This window comes from Brachyhypopomus gauderio, unplaced genomic scaffold, assembly GCF_052324685.1.
Source record: "Brachyhypopomus gauderio isolate BG-103 unplaced genomic scaffold, BGAUD_0.2 sc40, whole genome shotgun sequence".
Taxonomy (NCBI): Eukaryota; Metazoa; Chordata; class Actinopteri; order Gymnotiformes; family Hypopomidae; genus Brachyhypopomus; species Brachyhypopomus gauderio.
Window position 1 is genome coordinate 2,408,159 of NW_027506868.1, and position 19,253 is coordinate 2,427,411.

The following is a 19,253-nucleotide window of genomic DNA, read 5'->3' on the forward strand; positions in this document are numbered from 1 at the left end:
CACCCATTCAGTGGGCTGTGGAAACCGAGGTAAAACGATCCCTTACTCATGATCCTGGGCCTGGTGGTGGTCCCTCCGGTTGTCTTCACGTCCACTCCAGATTACGGAAGAAGGTTACGGAATGGGGACACAATTCATCCTTTGCTGCTCATCCTGGGTCACGTCGTACACTTATGCTCCTTCAGGGTAGGTTTTGGTGGCCCAGGATGGAGCAGGTGGTCAGTTGGTTTGTCTCTGCGTGTGAGACTAATGGCCAAACAGAACGTACGAACCAGGACCTTGAGCAGACGCTCAGGTGTTTGGCTTCCTCCAACCCCTCCTCCTGGTCTGACCAGCTTCTATGGGCCAAGTTTGCTCATAACACTCTGTGGCACTCGGCCCTCAGGATGTCCCCCTTTGAGTGTCTCTACAGGTATGCCCCCACATGTTTGCTGACCAGGAGGAGGAAGTGGCTGTCCCAGGAGCTCGGGCCATGGTGCGACGTTGTCTGGGCTCTGTCAGGACTGGCTCGGATGTCGTCTCAGCTGTTTTCTTGGCTTTTTAATCTTAAGGAAGCTTTTGGAGACGAATCACTGCTGAATCGTTTTGGCTCGCCGTTACGTCCTCAGCCCTTTCTCTGATCTTTCTGTCTCTGGTTGCATTATTCCTGTTGAAGGTGTCTCATCACCTTGTCTGTTTTTTCTCTTGTTTTTGTTCTCTCCCTCTTTTCTGCCTTACTCTTTCACTTATTCGAGTATCTACCTCCTGCGCCAATATCTGGCATTTCTCAAGTTTTCCCCAAGCTTTTTCTCTTCCTATCTGTTGTTCATTTTGTTTTTTGGGAAGGGTTTTATTTTGTTGCGGCATTCACCTGCTGCCAGTCACTTCCCCTTAGTTTCGTTTTCTGACGCATTGAGTTTCTTCCGCGTTCTTTGTGTTGCATTTATTATTTTCCTTTTTTCTTTCCCCCGTGCTTATTCAGTTGAGTTTTCTTTTGTCTTTTTCGATATTTCCATGTTTTCTGTTTATAGTTACCATATTATTTTTGAGTTGTTTTGTTTATTGCTCAGGGGTGTCTGTGTTATCACTCCTCATTCTTGTGCTCTGCTTTATGCATTTCTGTTATAAACCGGCACTTGGGTCCTCCCTTCTCACTGTTTGTTACGCAGTGTGTACACTGCGCAGTGGAAACACTTGATCTTTTTTCATCTTGCTTGTTTTTTTTAAAATAACAAAATAAAAGTATAAAAGTCCACTGAGATAATAAATTGTCCACTGAGATTCCTGTCACCTCCCTTGGCCACCTTATGTACTTGTTACCACACACACCCAACCCACACCCACTAACATACACCTACCCCCACACACACCCAACCCACACACACTACCATGCACAACCACACACCCATCCCACACACACAACCCACATACACCCATCCCACACACCCTCCCACCACACACACCCAACCCACACACACATCTTACACACACACTACCACACACCCAACCCACACCCATCCCCCCACACCCACTATCACACCCACCCCCACCCAACCCACACACCCCACTAGCACACACACCCATCCCCCACACCCACACACACAAACATGCTCACACACACACACACACACAGACATACACACACACACACACACACACACACACACACACACACACACACACACACACACACACACACACACAGGTTAATTACAGGGCAGTTCCTGCACTGTGTGTGAGGAACGGTAGGGCTCTTGCACTGCAGAGAATGTCCTGTGGGAGAGACGAGGCGTCCATGCGCTGGAACATCGGAGCGTGTTTCTGTAGAGGAACCCCCAGACAGGAGTTAACACAAACACTCACACACTAACCCTCACACACTAATACTCACACACTAACACTCACACATGAACCCTCACACAGGAACACTAACCCTCACACATGAATGCTAACCCTCACACATGAACACTAACCCTCACATATGAACGCCAAAGCACATGAACACTAACCCTCACACATGAACGCTAAAGCACATGAACGCTAACCCTCACACAGGAACACTAACCATCACACATGAACATTAACCCTCACACATGAACGCTAACCCTCACACATGAACGCCAAAGCACATGAACACTAACCCTCACACATGAACGCTAAAGCACATGAACACTAACCCTCACACATGAACGCTAAAGCACATGAACGCTAACCCTCACACATGATTATTAACCCTCACACGTGAACGCTAACTGTCACACATGAACGCTAAATCACATGAACACTAACCCTCACACATGAACACTAACCCTCACACATGAACGCTAAAGCACTTGACCACCTCAAGCACATTAAAGCACATGCACCCTAAAGCATGTTAACCTTAAACATAAAGATAAACATACATAACACAGAACATATTAGGAATTTCTGATTAAGTAGCATATAGCCTACTGTTATCCAGGGCTATAGAAGCAGCATATAACAGGAAGCTACTGCTATAGGAAGCTACAGTAAGGAGTAGAGAGTGATTAGATGAAGTAATTAGATACTTCACTCATGCTGTGTTCAGTGGAGTGATTAGATACTTCACTCATGCTGTGTTCAGAGAGCCTCACCTGCTCCTCCAGCTGCTGACGGAGTTTCTTGGCTTTACTCTGCTTGTAGTAATCCATGATCATCATGGCTGCATATATCTTCCCAATGGTCATGTCACTGGCTACAGGAGAGACACCAAAAGACTATTTTGTTTTATATTTTAAGTGAGAAGTGAACACAACTAACACAACTCTTGTTTCTGGCTAAAAAATATTGTTATTAAAGAGTTGTTATACAGTGTAAAGATTTTGATATCGTCTTCAGACATAGATCATAGCTACCAGGGTTCATAAACAGCATTATAAATTAGTTCAGTCTGCAGTCTGTTAAGTTAACAGATTCACAACACACGGGTGTCAGGAAAGAGTCCCAAAGTTTAATAAGAAGAGAGAGAAAGAAAAGCTGTAACTAAGGGGCAGATACACGGATAAGGGAATGAACAAAATTTCAGAGTGCACAGAGTCATGGACAGCGGATCATAAATGCCCTTACAAGCAGTCTCTCGTCATGGAGAATGGCGCTGTTCCAAATTCTGACTACTCGGTAGAATCCAACTCCCCTCTCATATAAAGATGCTACAGATATTCGCGATTTCCATTGTTTCAGGGCAGACATGGCCTGGTGGTTAGGCAACTGGTCTTGTGACCAGAGGGTCGTGGGTTCGATTCCCAGACCTGAGGCCATGACTGGGGTGCCCCTGAGAAAGGCCCTTAACCCTCAATTGCTCACTTGTATAAAAATGAGATCAAAATGTAAGTCGCTCTGGATAAGGGTGTCTGCCAAATGCCATAAATGTTTATGCCTATGTTATGTTATGTCTATGCATAAATAAGGGGTAATTCAGTAACGAACTTTCTATTCCAAAGTTCACCTATGACCACAGTATTACTTTGTTTCTTGTCATTACTGTCAACCTTACATCTTATACAACATACAGACAACATAAACTTATTTCCCTTTGTATATGATTTTAGACAAATATTCCATAATTATGTCTTTTTTTTTTTATTGGCCCACCTCCACCCCCTCCATCTTTGGAGGACAACTTTGTTTTTATATCAAATAATGGATCAAATAATAACAATTCTGTAACGGCGGGTGTAGGAGGCAGGCACCACGACGTTGTATGTGAACAATTAACATTTATTGTGGACTCACACGTGTAAGCTCCGAGCGGAGCGCGAGCATCACAAACACCTCTCACGCTGACACGGAACTTTAGACAAAGACGAGCACAAGACACTGCGCGAACGCACATTAAATAGGTGATTAACACAGACCCTCGTGATCTCGAGACAAGGCACAGGTGTAACAAACAAACACGCTCACAAACAACCCACACCCACGGAAGTACAAACATGGACATAACCGCACGCAGACGACATCATTACACGCCCACAGGGAAGGGACCGGAGCTGTTCCGTAACAGAACCCCCCGCCAGGGGCTCGCTACTCCCGGAGCGTCCCGCGCAGCTGGAAAGCCCCGAACCAACACCAACGGGCAGGTCCGGAACCGCCGGGATCACGAGCCTCCGAGAGCCGTCACCCCCGACGGCGGGAACCGCCGCAACCAGCTCTAGCACACCCTCCCTGGGAAGACAGGGGAGAAAACATTGAACAATGGCACAAGTACAAACACGCACACTGGCACACAGAACATAAAGGGCACAAAAGGGAACAGGGGGTTCGGGAGAAACACAGGGGCAGACATACAAACAGGAACAGGCAACCACGACAGTGTTTGGGCTGCCTGCCAAAGCACAAGTGGTGGCGCTGTCCCTCCAGGGAAAGCAGGCTGAGCGGTCGCGGAAGGCGGAACAGGCGGCGGGGTCCTTTCGGTCTTCGGCGCCGCGCCTCCGGCGTGCGCAGCTCCTCCCGGTGCACCCTTGGTCCTTGCGCCCGAGAGCTTCCCCTGCGGAGCCTTGGCTTTCCTCCTGGGCGCCACTGGTACCGGGACTCGGCGCGCGCGCCGGCGAACCACCATGGCCTCTCCTGAGGCGCGCGGAACCCCAACCTTGGACCGCCGACCGCGCCGGATCCCTTCCGCGCTACCGGGGTCACCGGCGCTTTGTCCCTCGATGTGTCCATGGGCTCCCCCTCCCCTTCCGAGACACACCGATCCAGGGACATGGGCTCCTCCTCCTCATCTGAGACTGGGTAGCGCGACCAGCTCATGCTGCTCCCCTCTGACGGAGCCCGAGAGGCTTCTCTGCCTAGCGGACACCCTTTCTCTCCTCGCACGGTGTCCGCCGAACCCACCGAGGCGCTATCCTCTCCCTCGCTCCTGCTGTCGAACCCGTACGGGGTCGAACCAACGGACGGAGGTGGGCTGGCGCTCCCTCCCTCCCCGTAGTACACCGTTGTCTCGGAGTACAGGGACGGAGGGGAACTGATGTTCTCCCCCTCTCCGTAGTACACCGTAGACTCTGAGTATACGGATGGGGGAGGGTTGACGTCGTCCTCTGCCTCCTCGGGGCGCTCGTTGGCGTCGGGGCAGCCCGGTGGAGTGAGAATGGTTTCTTGCTCCTCGTCCGACGCCTGGGGCGTCGCCGACGTGGGAAAAGGGCAGCTGGCCTTGCCCTCACTCTCCTCCTCGGAAAACACAGAGGGGGGGGACTCTCCTCCTCTTCGGATTTCTCACTCCCGAACTCTTCCTCAGGAGTGAGGGCAAGGGCGCCTACGCTCACCACCAGAGTCTCACTGGTCTCCTCCTCCTCGGAGAAGACCAGGAGCGGAGCGCTGTCTTCCTCCTTGACACTGCTGCCCACTGCCATGGGTGGCAGCTCCAGGGACGCGTGGGGGTGTCTCTCCTCCCATGCGCGTACCGCGGATCGGCGGAAATGTTCCGCCGCCTCTGCGTCCTCCGTCTCACGAGCGGCACAGAGCAGGTAAGTGCAGAAAGGGTCCTGCTTCATCTCCTGCTCGGTGACGGAGACTTTGCGGCGCCGGACTGGGGAAGAGCCGTGGTCTTTCTTCTCCCCTTCGGTGCCCGGGTGGCGTATCCTGGCATACGTCCTCTTGTACTAGGCTCGTCTTTATGTAACGGCGGGTGTAGGAGGCAGGCACCACGACGTTGTATGTGAACAATTAACATTTATTGTGGACTCACACGTGTAAGCTCCGAGCGGAGCGCGAGCATCACAAACACCTGTCACGCTGACACGGAACTTTAGACAAAGACGAGCACAAGACACTGCGCGAACGCACATTAAATAGGTGATTAACACAGACCCTCGTGATCTCGAGACAAGGCACAGGTGTAACAAACGAACATGCTCACAAACAACCCACACCCATGTAAGTACAAACATGGACATAACCGCACGCAGACGACATCATTACACGCCCACAGGGAAGGGACCGGAGCTGTTCCGTAACAAATACTATATAATATAGTGTGAAGTGATAATTATTGGGATTAGGTGGACCATGAGAGGATAGTGTGATGGGTAGGGTGAGCGAAAATAAATGGAAGCGATCACGCCAAGTCTCAGGAAAATAGGATGGTTTAATATGTAAAGTGCGCAAACCAAAACCCGTGAACTGATCCGAATTAAGGATATAATAACCTGCGGTCAACTGGTACAAAGACAAGACATATATACACGAACACATATACACCCACACACCTTGTGCTATATGTACATCGCACCCATGTAGGCACCCACTACCATACCAATCTCGCAATAATCATACAACAACAGACATCAACACGGTGAAGATATGCTGGTCTGAGTCCGGAACCCAGCGCCCCCCCGGCCCACCCCAGATCCCCCCAACAGCCACCGCCCCACCCAGGCACCTCAGAGCCCCATATGTGATCGAGTAAAAAATTTTTGTAATGAGTAATATGCAGGTCCTTTTTTGCTTTCCAATTCATGAGAATGGTTTTCTTGACGATGCATAGCGCAGTAAGAACTATGTGTGATGTGTTTGCCTCTGTAGTCAGTTCACTGACGTCTCCTAGGATGCACAGTCTGGGTGAAGTTGGGATGCAGCATTTAAACCACATGGATAGGTTTACACATACCTTCTTCCAGAATTCCTGAACAGGCCTACAGTCCCATATAGAATGCATATAGTTATCAGCTACATTGCCTGTGCAGTGGGTGCATATGTTTGACTGTGCTAGGCCCATTTGGAACATCCTTTGTCCTGTATAGTGTGTTCTATGAAGGACTTTTATTGTATAAGTTGTAAGTTGGGGTTTTTACTTATTTTGAAAATATTTGTACATATATCTGTCCAAAAGTGTTGATCTGGATTAATAGAGAGATCTCGTTCCCATTTGGCTATCGGAAGGGAAATTGAGTCATCAAATTTTAACAATAATTTATATAGTTTTGATAAAAATTTAGGAGTATATAGATTTTAAAATTCAGTTACCCATACTGATATTTCTAGATTCAGTTGATTGCGGTTGAATTTCTGTTGAATGATTGATTTCAATTGTTGATATTCAAGATATCTACTGTTGTTTATTCCATATTCTGATATAAGTTCCTGAAATGGGACAAAATTCCCATCTTTAATAACATGTTCTAAATCTTTTATTCCCTTATCATGCCATGATGTGAAATGTAGTACTTTCATATTCTGACAAATGGGTGTTAGTTTGCATGGGATGAGTGGAGAGGTAGAGTTAATTTTAGAAATTCCCACCAGGCTGTCAGTGAGGTATTTATATTAAAGCTTTTAAAACAGTCTTGATGCTTAATATTAGAGCTAATGTAAGGTTGGTCTGAGAGTTATATTTTCCCACAGAATGCTTGTTCTAGGTCCAACCATGGGCTGTCTATTAAATCGTATTTGATCCATTTTAAAATGTACTGTAATGTAACGTATTGACCAGACAGAGGGGGATCCAACTGCGGAAGTACACCGCTTTTATTCAAATGAGTTACGTTTACAAGAAACGGCACGAGTATCACTAGCGCTAGGCGCAGTAATAACAGCAGCGTTTTCGTGGGATGGTCAGGACGGTCCAGGGTCATAACGGGGGGGCAGAATCCGGGAGGTACAGGAGGGCTAGGCAGGAGGCGAGGTCTGGAGAGAAAGCAAGGGTCAAAGCACAGGAGATCGAACAGGCAATGGAAACGCTTGGTATGCTGCATGGGAACGGCAATACTTCGCGACGAGGAAGTGGTGGGAAGGTGTATATATGTGACTGAAAAGGGGGCGTGGTAATTAGTAGCAGGTGTAGCTGGGAGGGACATATCAGACGGCATTCCTTACATGTAATCTATTGGCTAAGAAATAATTATAAAAATTTGGTAGTTCTAAGCCACCATTGAGTTTTGGTTTTTGCAAGGTTTTCATACTTATCCTTGGTGGCTTGTTTTTCCATAGGAATTTTGAGATATTTGTATCTAAGGACTTAAACCAAGTAGCAGAGGGTTTATTTGGGATTAGTGAGAATAAATAGTTGACTCTTGGTAGAACCATCATTTTAATGGTAGCGATTTCCCCCATGAGTGACATAGGTAAAGCGTTCCAACGTATGAGATCATTTTCTATTGTTTTTAATAGAGGGATATGATTTAACTGCACTAAGTCTGAAAGTTTAGCGGAGACATGTATGCCTAAGTATCTAATATTACCTGATTGTAGTGGAGTGGTGGTCGTATTCTGAAAACTACAATTTATAGGCAAAACTGTTGATTTACCCCAGTTGATGGAATATTCTGATATAGAAGAGAAGCTGTCTATAAGTTTGATTGTATTCGTAAGAGAAGTTTGTGTGTTCTGTAGGAAAAGTAATACATCATCTGCATAGAGACTTATCTTATGGTTTGTGGTTCCTCCATAATTATGTCTAATTATCTAGTTAGGACAAAACGAGAATGCTCAATGAACCAAGTTATAGTAACTGTAACTCAGGACTGGAATGTGTGGTTAGACTTTATTTTGGTGACTTTTCTGTATGTGTACGCTATTCCATATAAAGCACATGTCTCTACATTCAACAAGGGTTTTTAAATAATATAAACCTTTTTATATTAACCCTTTTAATAAAGGGTGTAATTTTAATCCTAATATCATCTGTAGCGTCTTCATGCGCGTGCAAATGAGGGGAGTCGGATTCTGCAGAGGAGTCGGAATTGGATTCAAATAGTAAAGCTTTTTAAATATAATGATCTAGATAACTAGCTGTTTAGATGAAAACTTACAAACCTTAAGGCTTAAATACATGAGCAAATATCTTCAAGTGTAGCTAGCTGGGGGGGGGGGGGGGGTCGCGTTACCGGGGGCGGGTGTAAAATGGACACAGCGAGAAAAAAAAGACAGATTTTAAGTGTGTAGAAACAGTCTAATTAGTCGTTTGAACCAACCTAGTGAAAGGCGGGACATTAAATGAATTTTTTATTTTTTTTTTGCCGGGACCGAATATTAAAAAGAAGGAAAACCGGGACAAACCGGGACAGCCCGGGAAAACCGGGACAGCGACGTGAAAACCGGGACAGACAGGTGGCAACCCTAATATAAAGTGATAAGCAAATTTGCTCTTTAAATGTAGCTAGCTAGCAATGTATTTAGACAGAAACTAAGGCTTAAAAACCCTGATTTTTTTCCCATTTATATCTAAATAGCAAGCTAGGGACTTAATGAATAATTCTGCTACACTTAAAGAGCTTTACTACTTATGTCCCATTCAATGTAATGAGAAACTGTGTAACACAATTGTGGTTTATGGCTAAAAAGCTACAGAGTCCCTGCGTAAAATAATTAATCCAGAAACACTTCTGTTGTGTTGTGGCTGAATTTGCAGCATCTTTGAATGTGCAGTGTGCTTCTGAAATGTAGCGTACATGTAGCGGTCCTATCCCTTTTGAATTTATGTATTAAAGTCACCTCGGGTAAAATAGATAGGGCGCGGGGTTCGTCAACTATATCATAAAAACATTCAGAAATTCACAAGTGTCTTTTTAGTTAAATAGGTGTACCTGTTCAATCTCTTATTTCTCTAACAGCATAGACTAACACAAAACTACTACCAGAATTGTGTAACATTGCCCTTTTATTACACACTTTTTAGGACATGTATGCAAGTCATAGAAAAAATCAACCATGAGTCCAACCCAAAGGACATTCAACGAATAACATTTAGTCACTTCCCACCCAGTTGCAGGCCTGTTTCGTTGCTCAGGTTCAGCGAGGCCATAAAACAATAACGAACACCGGCCGCTTCACTCCGTGGAGCAAAAATAAAATGAAATAAAATGTTGTGCTACAGTACCTCTTTTAAATGAGCGTCTCTAGTCATCTATGGCTCCCTTTCTGTCTGCTCACTCGCCCTTTCACTCGCTCCCTGCTTCTTTAGCTTCTCACGCTATGGAGTTGATGGTTCTCCCTCTCACCAAAGCAAAGTTGAGCTGTCCGTTTCAGTCTCTCCGACTAAAAAGCTCTCCTGCCGTCGACCGTCCCTCACTGGGGCTGAGGATAACTGGGTAATCACTCGTGTCTGGCTTTGCTAACCAAACTACCACGCTAACTAATACAGGTTCTGTGTATTTGTAGCTCACCCCACTCTCCCTTCATTAGAGAATTAAACTCAGAAACACTCGAAACGTAACCATACTGAATTAAAAGAGTCTAGCCGACACCTGTCAGTAATAATGTTGTACTCTAAACTTCTTAGAATAAAACAGTGTTATCTGTACTCGTATCCTCTTTCTCTCTTCGTTTTTCTCTTCTCCCGCCGCAGCTTCACTCTCTCCTCTCTCTCCCCGCCCCCTCTCTCTGGAACCAATAGTAAAACTCAAGGCGCGTCAATTGGCTAAAATATCCAATCACTGACACTAAAATAAAACTGACAGATTCACCTAAAGTTAGAGTGTATTGAGCACGTGTTTGTCCTGTCCATTTCAACCAAACTCGGTAGCTTGTAACCCTTTCAGTAACACATATAAAACAATATGGTTGTATATTCCATATTCTAACACGGTTTTCTTTAACAACATACAGTGACCCAGAACAGTCTCCAAATGTATAAAAACAAACATATTACAAAGAACAAGGAAAAACATTATCAATACTACTTCAGTATCCCTCTTTTTTCAAAGGGCTACACTCTCCCCCCTCTAATGGTCCTCATGTCCCTATGAGACCCTTATGGTTACTAAACTTATGCAGATCTATCCAATCTTAATTACAACGCCTCTATGCACTATTGTTATGGGCTGATCAGTGGGTTTCCCAAACTCATCATAGGTTAATCTAAGGACAGGCTTAACTTGTCTTTTCTCACGTTTTAGAGAACTAATCTCAGTTTGGGCTCTTGGATTTAGGGGTTCATGAACTCTGATTTCTTGGTCTTGAACTGGGAATATCTCATGCACCACATCCTCGTCCTGAGACTCATCATGTTCCAAGACAACATCTTGAATGTCTTCAACATTTCCCTCTTGGGGTTCAATCATTTCTCCTTCAACCAAGTGATCCTCGATTATCTGCCCGGACTTGGAGGGGTTATTGGTTTCTCCATCCATTGGTGTGGTTGAGGGCTCCTCCTCCACTCTTCGAAAATACTGAAACTCCATTTCATCATCTGAATCACTGAAGGGTTCCTCTGTACCAAGCTCCGTGGTCTCCAGAGAAATCAAATTGGGTTTCTTTTTAAGATGTGCAGCTTGGGTTTGACGTGTTGCTGGTCTGGTTGCAGGCATGATGGTGTTCTCATCTGCTAATCTAACTAGACACCCAATGGGGAGAAGATGATCACGATGCATTGTTTTCTCTCTTCACATTCCACTTTCAGGCTTGATCCGATATACTGGCAAATCAGGAATCTTTCCCACTACAACGTATGGGAATGAGCTCCATCTACTCTGCAGCTTGTGTTTGCCTTTTAATCCCAAGTTTTTCAGGAGTACTCTCCAGTGTCAAGCACTTGTGGGCGTAACAGCTTTTCATAGTTTCTCTTGTTCCGTAGATGTACCTGATTTGAAACTTTCATGGCCAGCTCATAGGCACTCTGCAGGTCTTTCCTCAGTTCCTCCACATAACGGGAATGACTGACTCCCTCTCTCTCCTCCGCTCCAAAACAGATGTCTACTGGAAGTCTGGCCTCTCTACCAAACATGAGGTAGTAAGGTGAGTATCCAGTCGATTCGTTTTTTGTGCTATTGTAGGCATGTACAAGTTGGGTTACATGCTGGCTCCACTGTCTTTTCTGAGCAGACTCTAATGTCTCTAACATGGACAATAATGTCCTATTAAATCGTTCTGGCTGGGGGTCACCTTGGGGTCGATAGGGGGTGGTCCTAGACTTGCGTACCCCTAAGACTCTCAGAAGCTCATGGATTAGCTTGCTCTCAAAGTCCCGGCCCTGATCTGAATGAATGCGAGAGGGTAGCCCATAATGGACAAAGAATTTCTCCACCAGCACCTTAGCTACAGTCACAGCTCTTTGATCTTTTGTTGGAAACGCCTGCGCGTAACGGCTGAAATGGTCTGTTACTACAAGTATGTTGGCAAATCCATTAGAGTTGGGCTCAAGGCAAAGGAAATCAATACATACTAACTCCATGGGGCCATTGGTGACAATCTGGTTAAGAGGGGCAGCACGTACACAAGGACTCTTCCATGAAACACAATTTCCACAATTCTTTACATACTGCTCTATGGTTTGTGACATTCTAGGCCAATAGAAACGACTTCTGACAAGGTCAAGGGTTCTGTCCACTCCGAGGTGCCCCATGTTGTCATGCAGTGACTTAATCACTTGTCTTCTGAACTTTTCAGGAAGGAGCAGCTGATGAATTTCGCCACCAGGATTTTTCTGGGTGACTCTGTACATCAATCCATTCTTCTCGATCAACTTTATACTATGCCTTTTCATCAGAACCAGCTCTGGATGCATATTTGGTATTTCAGTGGGCCATTGTCCAGAGCGGGTAAACTCTATCACCTCCCTGATAACGGCATCACCTGTTTGTGCTTTTCTCAGGTCTTCCATGGTCAGCTGTGGTAACTGTCCCAGCTCTAGCTGAGTAGGGAAAGCATACAGCAGGGGAATCCCATCAGAGGGCACTCCCAGGTTTTCTGCCAAACACCCAGTTTTATCTGGTTGGGTCTGGACATTGGCACACTTACAAATGGCTTTTACCTCTGTCTGAGAAATCTCTTTCCATGGTTCAGCATGGTCTTTCTCCTCTTTCCTGGACAACAGATCAGCATCAATGTTGCTTTTCCCTGGCCGGTACTGTATCTCAAAATCATATGTGGCCAGGGCAGCTAACCACCTATGACCAGTAGCGTTAGGCCTGGCAGAGCTAAGCACATAGGTTATATATGCTACCATTGGGCACAGTAATAAACAAACATGGTGTCAATTTTCACTGCTATGCGGATGACACTCAACTTTACATATCAGCCCAACCCGATGACAAACTCAGTTTAGGAAAAATTGAGGCCTGTGTAAGAGATATTAAATGCTGGATGTCTCTAAACTTCCTACAATTAAATGAGGACAAAACAGAAGTTCTCCTTGTGGGCCCTAAGGCCGCAAGACAGAAAATTCCAAATTTAATGCTTAATCTTGCAGACTATCCCATTACACCTGGCACAGTAGCCAAAAACCTAGGCATCATACTCGACTCCGACCTATCATTTGATAAATATTAGGGCTGCAACTATCGAATATTTTTTAAATCAAGTATTCTGTCGATTTTTTCATCAATTAATCGAGTAATCGGATAAAATCACACTTTTGTGTTTTTAACACAATAATATTGATAGTGTGTAATGCAACATGAAAGTTCTCTTAAAATGAGCAAGCAATTGGCTGTTATTCCGCTTGGAGAAGCACAGTTCACGTGCGGATGCTTTCAGGTTAGGTGCTGAAGCATTGAGGAAGTACTGTTATGATAGGCCCAGTGCTTAATTAGTAAATCAAACGATGCCGGAACGCAAACAGCGGCATGAGACAAGGGGTCACTGAGGCCAACAATGTCACCGGATCGCACACAAAACGCAACGCTTAGGCGCACAAATGTCAAAATAACAACGTTTATATAAATTACTTTAAAATGATTTACGTGTGTTTTATAAGTGTTTTAAGTGCAGAAGTGCATTTTAAGCCTAAATTCCAGCACTTTTCAAACCTGAAACACAATGCAACATTAAAATTCATCAGGTAAATGTTCATTCCTTTTTTTGAGGGGTGTTTCTTTATACTACCACATATCGTTACGGACAACACTGCACAGAATTGTGACACGTCAAGTATGAACGCTTCCGCCGTTCGCGGAGTTGCACGCTACGGTCACTCGCGAAAGTATAACTAGCTTTTAGCTTTATGGAGAGTGTAAAACAATGATACCGGAGCTGCGTAGTAGTACAAAGCGGGATTTTAAACATTTAAAATAGATGGTGACATAAATTAAACGAAGCCTCGAGGCAAATCCTCGAGTATTTTTTGTAATCGAATTACTCGAGTTACTCGAAGAATCGTTTCACCTCTAATAAATATATAGATAATACTACAAGGATAGCTTTTCTACATCTCCGCAATATTGCCAAATTAAGAAATGCATTATCACAGGATGATGCAGAAAAATTGGTGCACGCCTTTGTTAGCTCTAGACTAGACTACTGCAATTCACTACTGTCAGGATGTTCAAATAGGAATCTAAATAAACTTCAAATAGTTCAAAATGCCGCAGCTAGAGTTCTGACCAGAACTAGAAAATTTCAGCATATTAGACCAGTCCTATCAGCCCTGCATTGGCTCCCAGTTAAATTTCGTATTGATTTTAAAATTCTATTATTAGCATATAAAGCACTACACGGGCTTGCTCCTGAATACCTCCAGGAACTTATTTCCTACTATGAACCCCCACGTCAACTAAGATCACAGGGTGCTGGTCTGTTATTAGTTCCACAAATTAACAAGGTAACAGCAGGGGGAAGAGCCTTTTCTTATAAGGCCCCCCAGCTTTGGAATAATCTTCCTAAATGTGTCCGGGACTCTGACACAGTCACAATCTTTAAATCTAGGTTGAAAACCCAGTCTAGCGTTTGATAATTATTATCCCCCTTAGATAAAGGTACATATCCAGGGGTTCATAGACGAAGGGTTTTATGGTAGACTGGGGTGCTGGTGCTGTCATCCTGTCACTGCTCGTGGTCACTCAAGTTTGTTGACAGTGCAGTGGACGGATGCCATTGTCTCAGAATGCCCCCAAGCCTATGTTACCTTCTGGTTCTGCCTTTTTTTTTTAGCTAGGCTGTAATAATTTAACTTAGTGCCGGAGTTGCTGCCACACTCCAGAAATGTTTATAATTTTACCTGTCCTGTATATGTCCTCATACAGAGCTAATTTTCCCTGTTTCATTTCTCCACATGGCTGCCCGCCTGCTTGAGGAATAATGAGATGAGGAGAGACAAGCGATCCATCCTGGGCCGGCCACCTCCTGCCTAACCGGATGCCTACACCATGATGGACATTATTACATATTTTATATTCTGTCTAAATGGACATTATTGCATCTTTTACATTCTGTCTACATTCTGTCTATATTGTTGTTGTTGTCATGGTGACCGGTGTCGGCCAGAGGAGGATGGGTTTCCCCCCTGAGTCTTGGTTCCTCTCAAGGTTTCTTCCTCATGCAAAAACTAGGGAGTTTTTCCTTGCCACTGTCGCCTTTGGCTTGCTCACTGGGGGCTAGGACTCGGCACTTGTAAAGCTGCTTTGTGACAACAACTGTTGTAAAAAGCGCTATATAAATAAAATTTGATTTGATTTGATTCTGCTTTGATTTGAGTGGTTTTTATTGGTCAGAAGTGGTGGTGTGACTTTTACAACCTCTCCCCGGCGAGGTGCGAAGGGGAAGGGTGGTGGGGTGATCTAATCGGCTCTACAGACATTCTGGCGCCTTAGAAGTGATTGAAAGCTGTTCTAACCAATAGTTTACTTCCTCCCGAAGCTAACCAGCCCTCGTTTGCTATGATTGGTCAATTATATTTTTAAATTGAGCCCTCGGAAAGTCGCGGTTCATTTCCAATGTGGGTCCGCTAGCATAGCAACATAAGCTAACCTTTGCTAACCTAAGCTAAGCTCCACCAGAACACACTGTTCGGCGAAACTGACGCAGTCATGGATCATTTTGTTCGTTTTTATTCTGATCGTGGATACTTTTGAACATCACAGAAAATAAAAGGATTACTTTTTATGGAATATATGAGCAATTTTCGGAATTTTCGCCAACCCGGAAGTGGGAATGAACCCCGGCTACGACGCGATTCTACGTACTCGTGAGTAAAAATGGATAATTTTTCATAAGCGATTTTGTACAAAATATATAATCTAATACTAAACATTAGATTATAAAAAGTATTGGAGCTTTTGAGTGCTGGAATACTCGGTATTGTGTCGGATGCTACCGGAGTTGGCGACGTATGCTTAGCTTAGCCTGTCGGACTATATTGGACATAAATATGATATCATAACATTCATAATTGGACATGGAATTTACTCATTGTAATTTTCTGGTCTTTCTGTAATATGTGCTTTGTTGTTGTTTGAAATAGCTCCTCGGTTTCGTGTATGGAATTTGTTAGCATGGTTGGCTAAGGGTGTGTACCGGGTGTGTCTCATACTTAGCATATTTGGACATTGGAATGTTGAACTTGACATACCTTGGGACAAAGTGGAATAACTTTGCAATGCTTGCATGGATTTGCTCCATTTTTTCTGTGTAATTAGAAAAGACCATAGCGAAATATATTGCAAATTTATCGACAGATTGGAATAACTATGTGAATATACATACTGGTCAATTTCAAGTTCAAGCTCAAGTTTTTTTGGCCATGTTCTTCTGTAATTTTAGCTCTCAAATAAAGCCACATTATGGAAATATAAGCCTAGAGATGAATCAATATGTTGGCCTAACTGTCTTCTTCAGTTTGAGCCCTGAATGATCATTTTAGTACACTTCAACACTAGATATCTCAAGTTGTACATTCGCTCAGAAATGCAGCATTGGGGTGCCTAGCATTAAAGGGGGGCCTTGCGCAGGATGAACTCATATTTATCAAATAGGAAGCAAATGGTACGTGTTGGTAAAACTTAGTTTGCATATCTAAATTGTATAACTGGTGTCCCACAAGGATCAGTATTGGGCCCCATTTTGTTTAGCTTATACGTTAATGACCTGCCATCAGTTTGTTCATCTGCAAACATACAGATGTATGCTGATGACACCGTTCTTTATGTGCATGCTAAAGATAAACAGCAAGCTACAAGTGAGTTAACTGCAGTTATGGTCCTAATCTCTGATTGGCTAACAACTTCATGTTTATAGCTAAACATAAATAAAACTGTCTGTATGTTTTTTTCATGGAAATTGACAGAAACGGTTCAAGCTGACGTGCTGGTTAGAGGAGAAAAGCTTAAGTTAGTGTCTGATACCAAATATCTTGGAATCATTCTAGTGACAAATACTATTAAATTGAACTTGGCTAATTTCAGGCACATAAGACCATATTAAATGACAGAAGCAGCTAAACGTTTTATGCATGCTATGATTGTTTCTCATATAACATACTGTTTTACAAGCTGGTCACAAACAAGCTTGTCAATTTTGAAACCTTTTGAATCTCTTTATAAACAGATAAGAAGCCCAATAGTTATCACCAGTGTTGGGAACGTTACTTTAAAAAAGTAATTATAGTTACTCACTACTTGTTCAAAAACGTAACTGAGTTAGTAACTGAATTACTCTATAATAAAAGTAACTCGTTACCAGGGAAAGTAACTATTTGCGTTACAGTTAAAAAAGGTTATATGCCAATTAATTAAGTTTTTTTTAAGCAGTTTTCACAGTCAGTTGAAATGAGTAGATCAGAAAATTGTTTAACTTTTGATATTTATTGCACATCCACAGACCAGTGCAGGATAAAATCCTTTAAAATCCCAAATCTTTGAAAAAAAAAAGCAAAAGTAAACAGTTACACTATATAAAGTGCATTTACATCTATGAAATTAAATTAAATTCTCTCAACCTGAGACAACTGGTTTGTTTACAACAGAAGTAAACTTAACAATAAAACCTCTATTCTTAATTAAATAAATCAAATACCCAGTCTGGTAGACATTCAGGAACTTCAAGTATTTTCTTAAATAATGTTTATATCGCCTTGAAAGTTCTAGTTTTCTTTGGCTTGCACCTGACGCCATTTCGGCCTCTTCTCCGTTTGTGTCGTGTCACTCGCGTGCTTCGGCGCGCGTGTAAAAACACTGGCTCTGATTGGCTATCATAACGCTGCCTTAGCCAATCGCTTACTGACTTGTTAAGTTAAACAGGTGTTACACCGAGAACTGTGACCTATCGGGATCTGTTACTCCTCACTAGTCTGGGCAGCGGTCCGCTCGGATTAGTATATCAATATATAGTAACGCACCACTTTTAATGACCAGTAACGTAAACGGCGTTGTAACGACAGGACAAGTAACTAATTATATTATCCCGTTACTGACAAAATGACGACGTTACCTAACGCCGTTATTTTTAACGGCGTTATTCGTAACACTGGCTATCACCACTGTCATATAGTACAAAAGTATAACTTACTTGGTTTTGATAGTCTTAAACATCTCTTAGATGACGTAGTCTGTCTCATTTTTTATTTTTTTTAACCACTTTATTTATAGAGATTTTAAATTATCACACAGATACAGTTTAACATTCACAAATTAACATAGTTCAAGTATTGATAAATTAAGTCCCACCCCCACCCCTATATACCCTCACGAACATGTGTGGTTTAGAAAAATTAAAGCCAAAATATAATGTAACACATATGTACGAACATACACACAAACATGTAGACATATATAAAACAGAAATTGAATAAAGGTAAAGATCCAGTATAAAAACAAATTATACATAACAAAGTTGTAATAAACATAAACCTAACAGGTACGGAGAGAATTAGTGTTACCCTTTAAAGAAGGAAAAATAAAATATTAAATAAAATTATAAATACAACCCCTCTTGCCTTTACTCCGGTGCAACATTGCAACCCTCAATATATTTGAGGACTGGTAGCCAAGTTTTTTTGAATGCTTGCAGAGAACCTGACCTATAAGAACGCAGCTTTTCCAATCTAACATTACTCAAGATCTCCTGAAGCCAATGGTTGTGAGTTGGAGGAGAGGAAAGTCTCCACTTAAGGAGGATGGCACGTCTGGCAAGCAGGGTACCAAAGGCAATCACTCTCTGCTTTGTTGAGGGAATTTGGAAGTTGGGAGGAATCCCAAACAAAGCTACGATCGGGTTAGGATCCAGTGAGAGCCCAAGTGCAAGGCTGAGTGACCTAAAAACATCTGACCAGAAGGCTCTCAGTTTATGACAGGTCCAGAACATATGATAATGGTCTGCTGGAGATTGACCACACCTGGCACAAGCATCAGACCTGCCCGGAAACACTCTTGCCAGTTTAGCATTAGTAAGATGCAGTCTGTGTAGTATTTTAAATTGTATCAGGCAGTGCCTAGCACAAATTGAAGATGTATGCACCCTAGACAGAATTAAATCCCACTGCTCCGCAGAGATAGATACTGCTAAATCATGCTCCCATAAAAGTTTAAGGTCGTCAGTAGAGCCAGTATCTGAATAACCGACAATGGTGTAAATGGCAGATATTAACTTACCCTGAGATGGATTTAGAG

The 19,253-nt window shown here is 43.4% G+C and overlaps 1 protein-coding gene across 8 annotated transcripts in view; it reads right to left on the minus strand.

Moving 5' to 3' along the window:
- cacna1ea (calcium channel, voltage-dependent, R type, alpha 1E subunit a) overlaps positions 1–19,253 on the minus strand; it is a 269,169-nt gene that overhangs the window by 29,716 nt on the left and 220,200 nt on the right. For all 8 annotated transcript variants that reach the window (XM_076985535.1, XM_076985537.1, XM_076985534.1 and 5 more), the window contains 2 exons: positions 2,598–2,698; positions 1,694–1,800 (listed from right to left, as the gene is read on the minus strand). In XM_076985535.1, the coding sequence (XP_076841650.1) occupies positions 1,694–1,800; positions 2,598–2,698 (208 nt within the window). The remainder of the gene's footprint in view (positions 1–1,693; positions 1,801–2,597; positions 2,699–19,253) is intronic.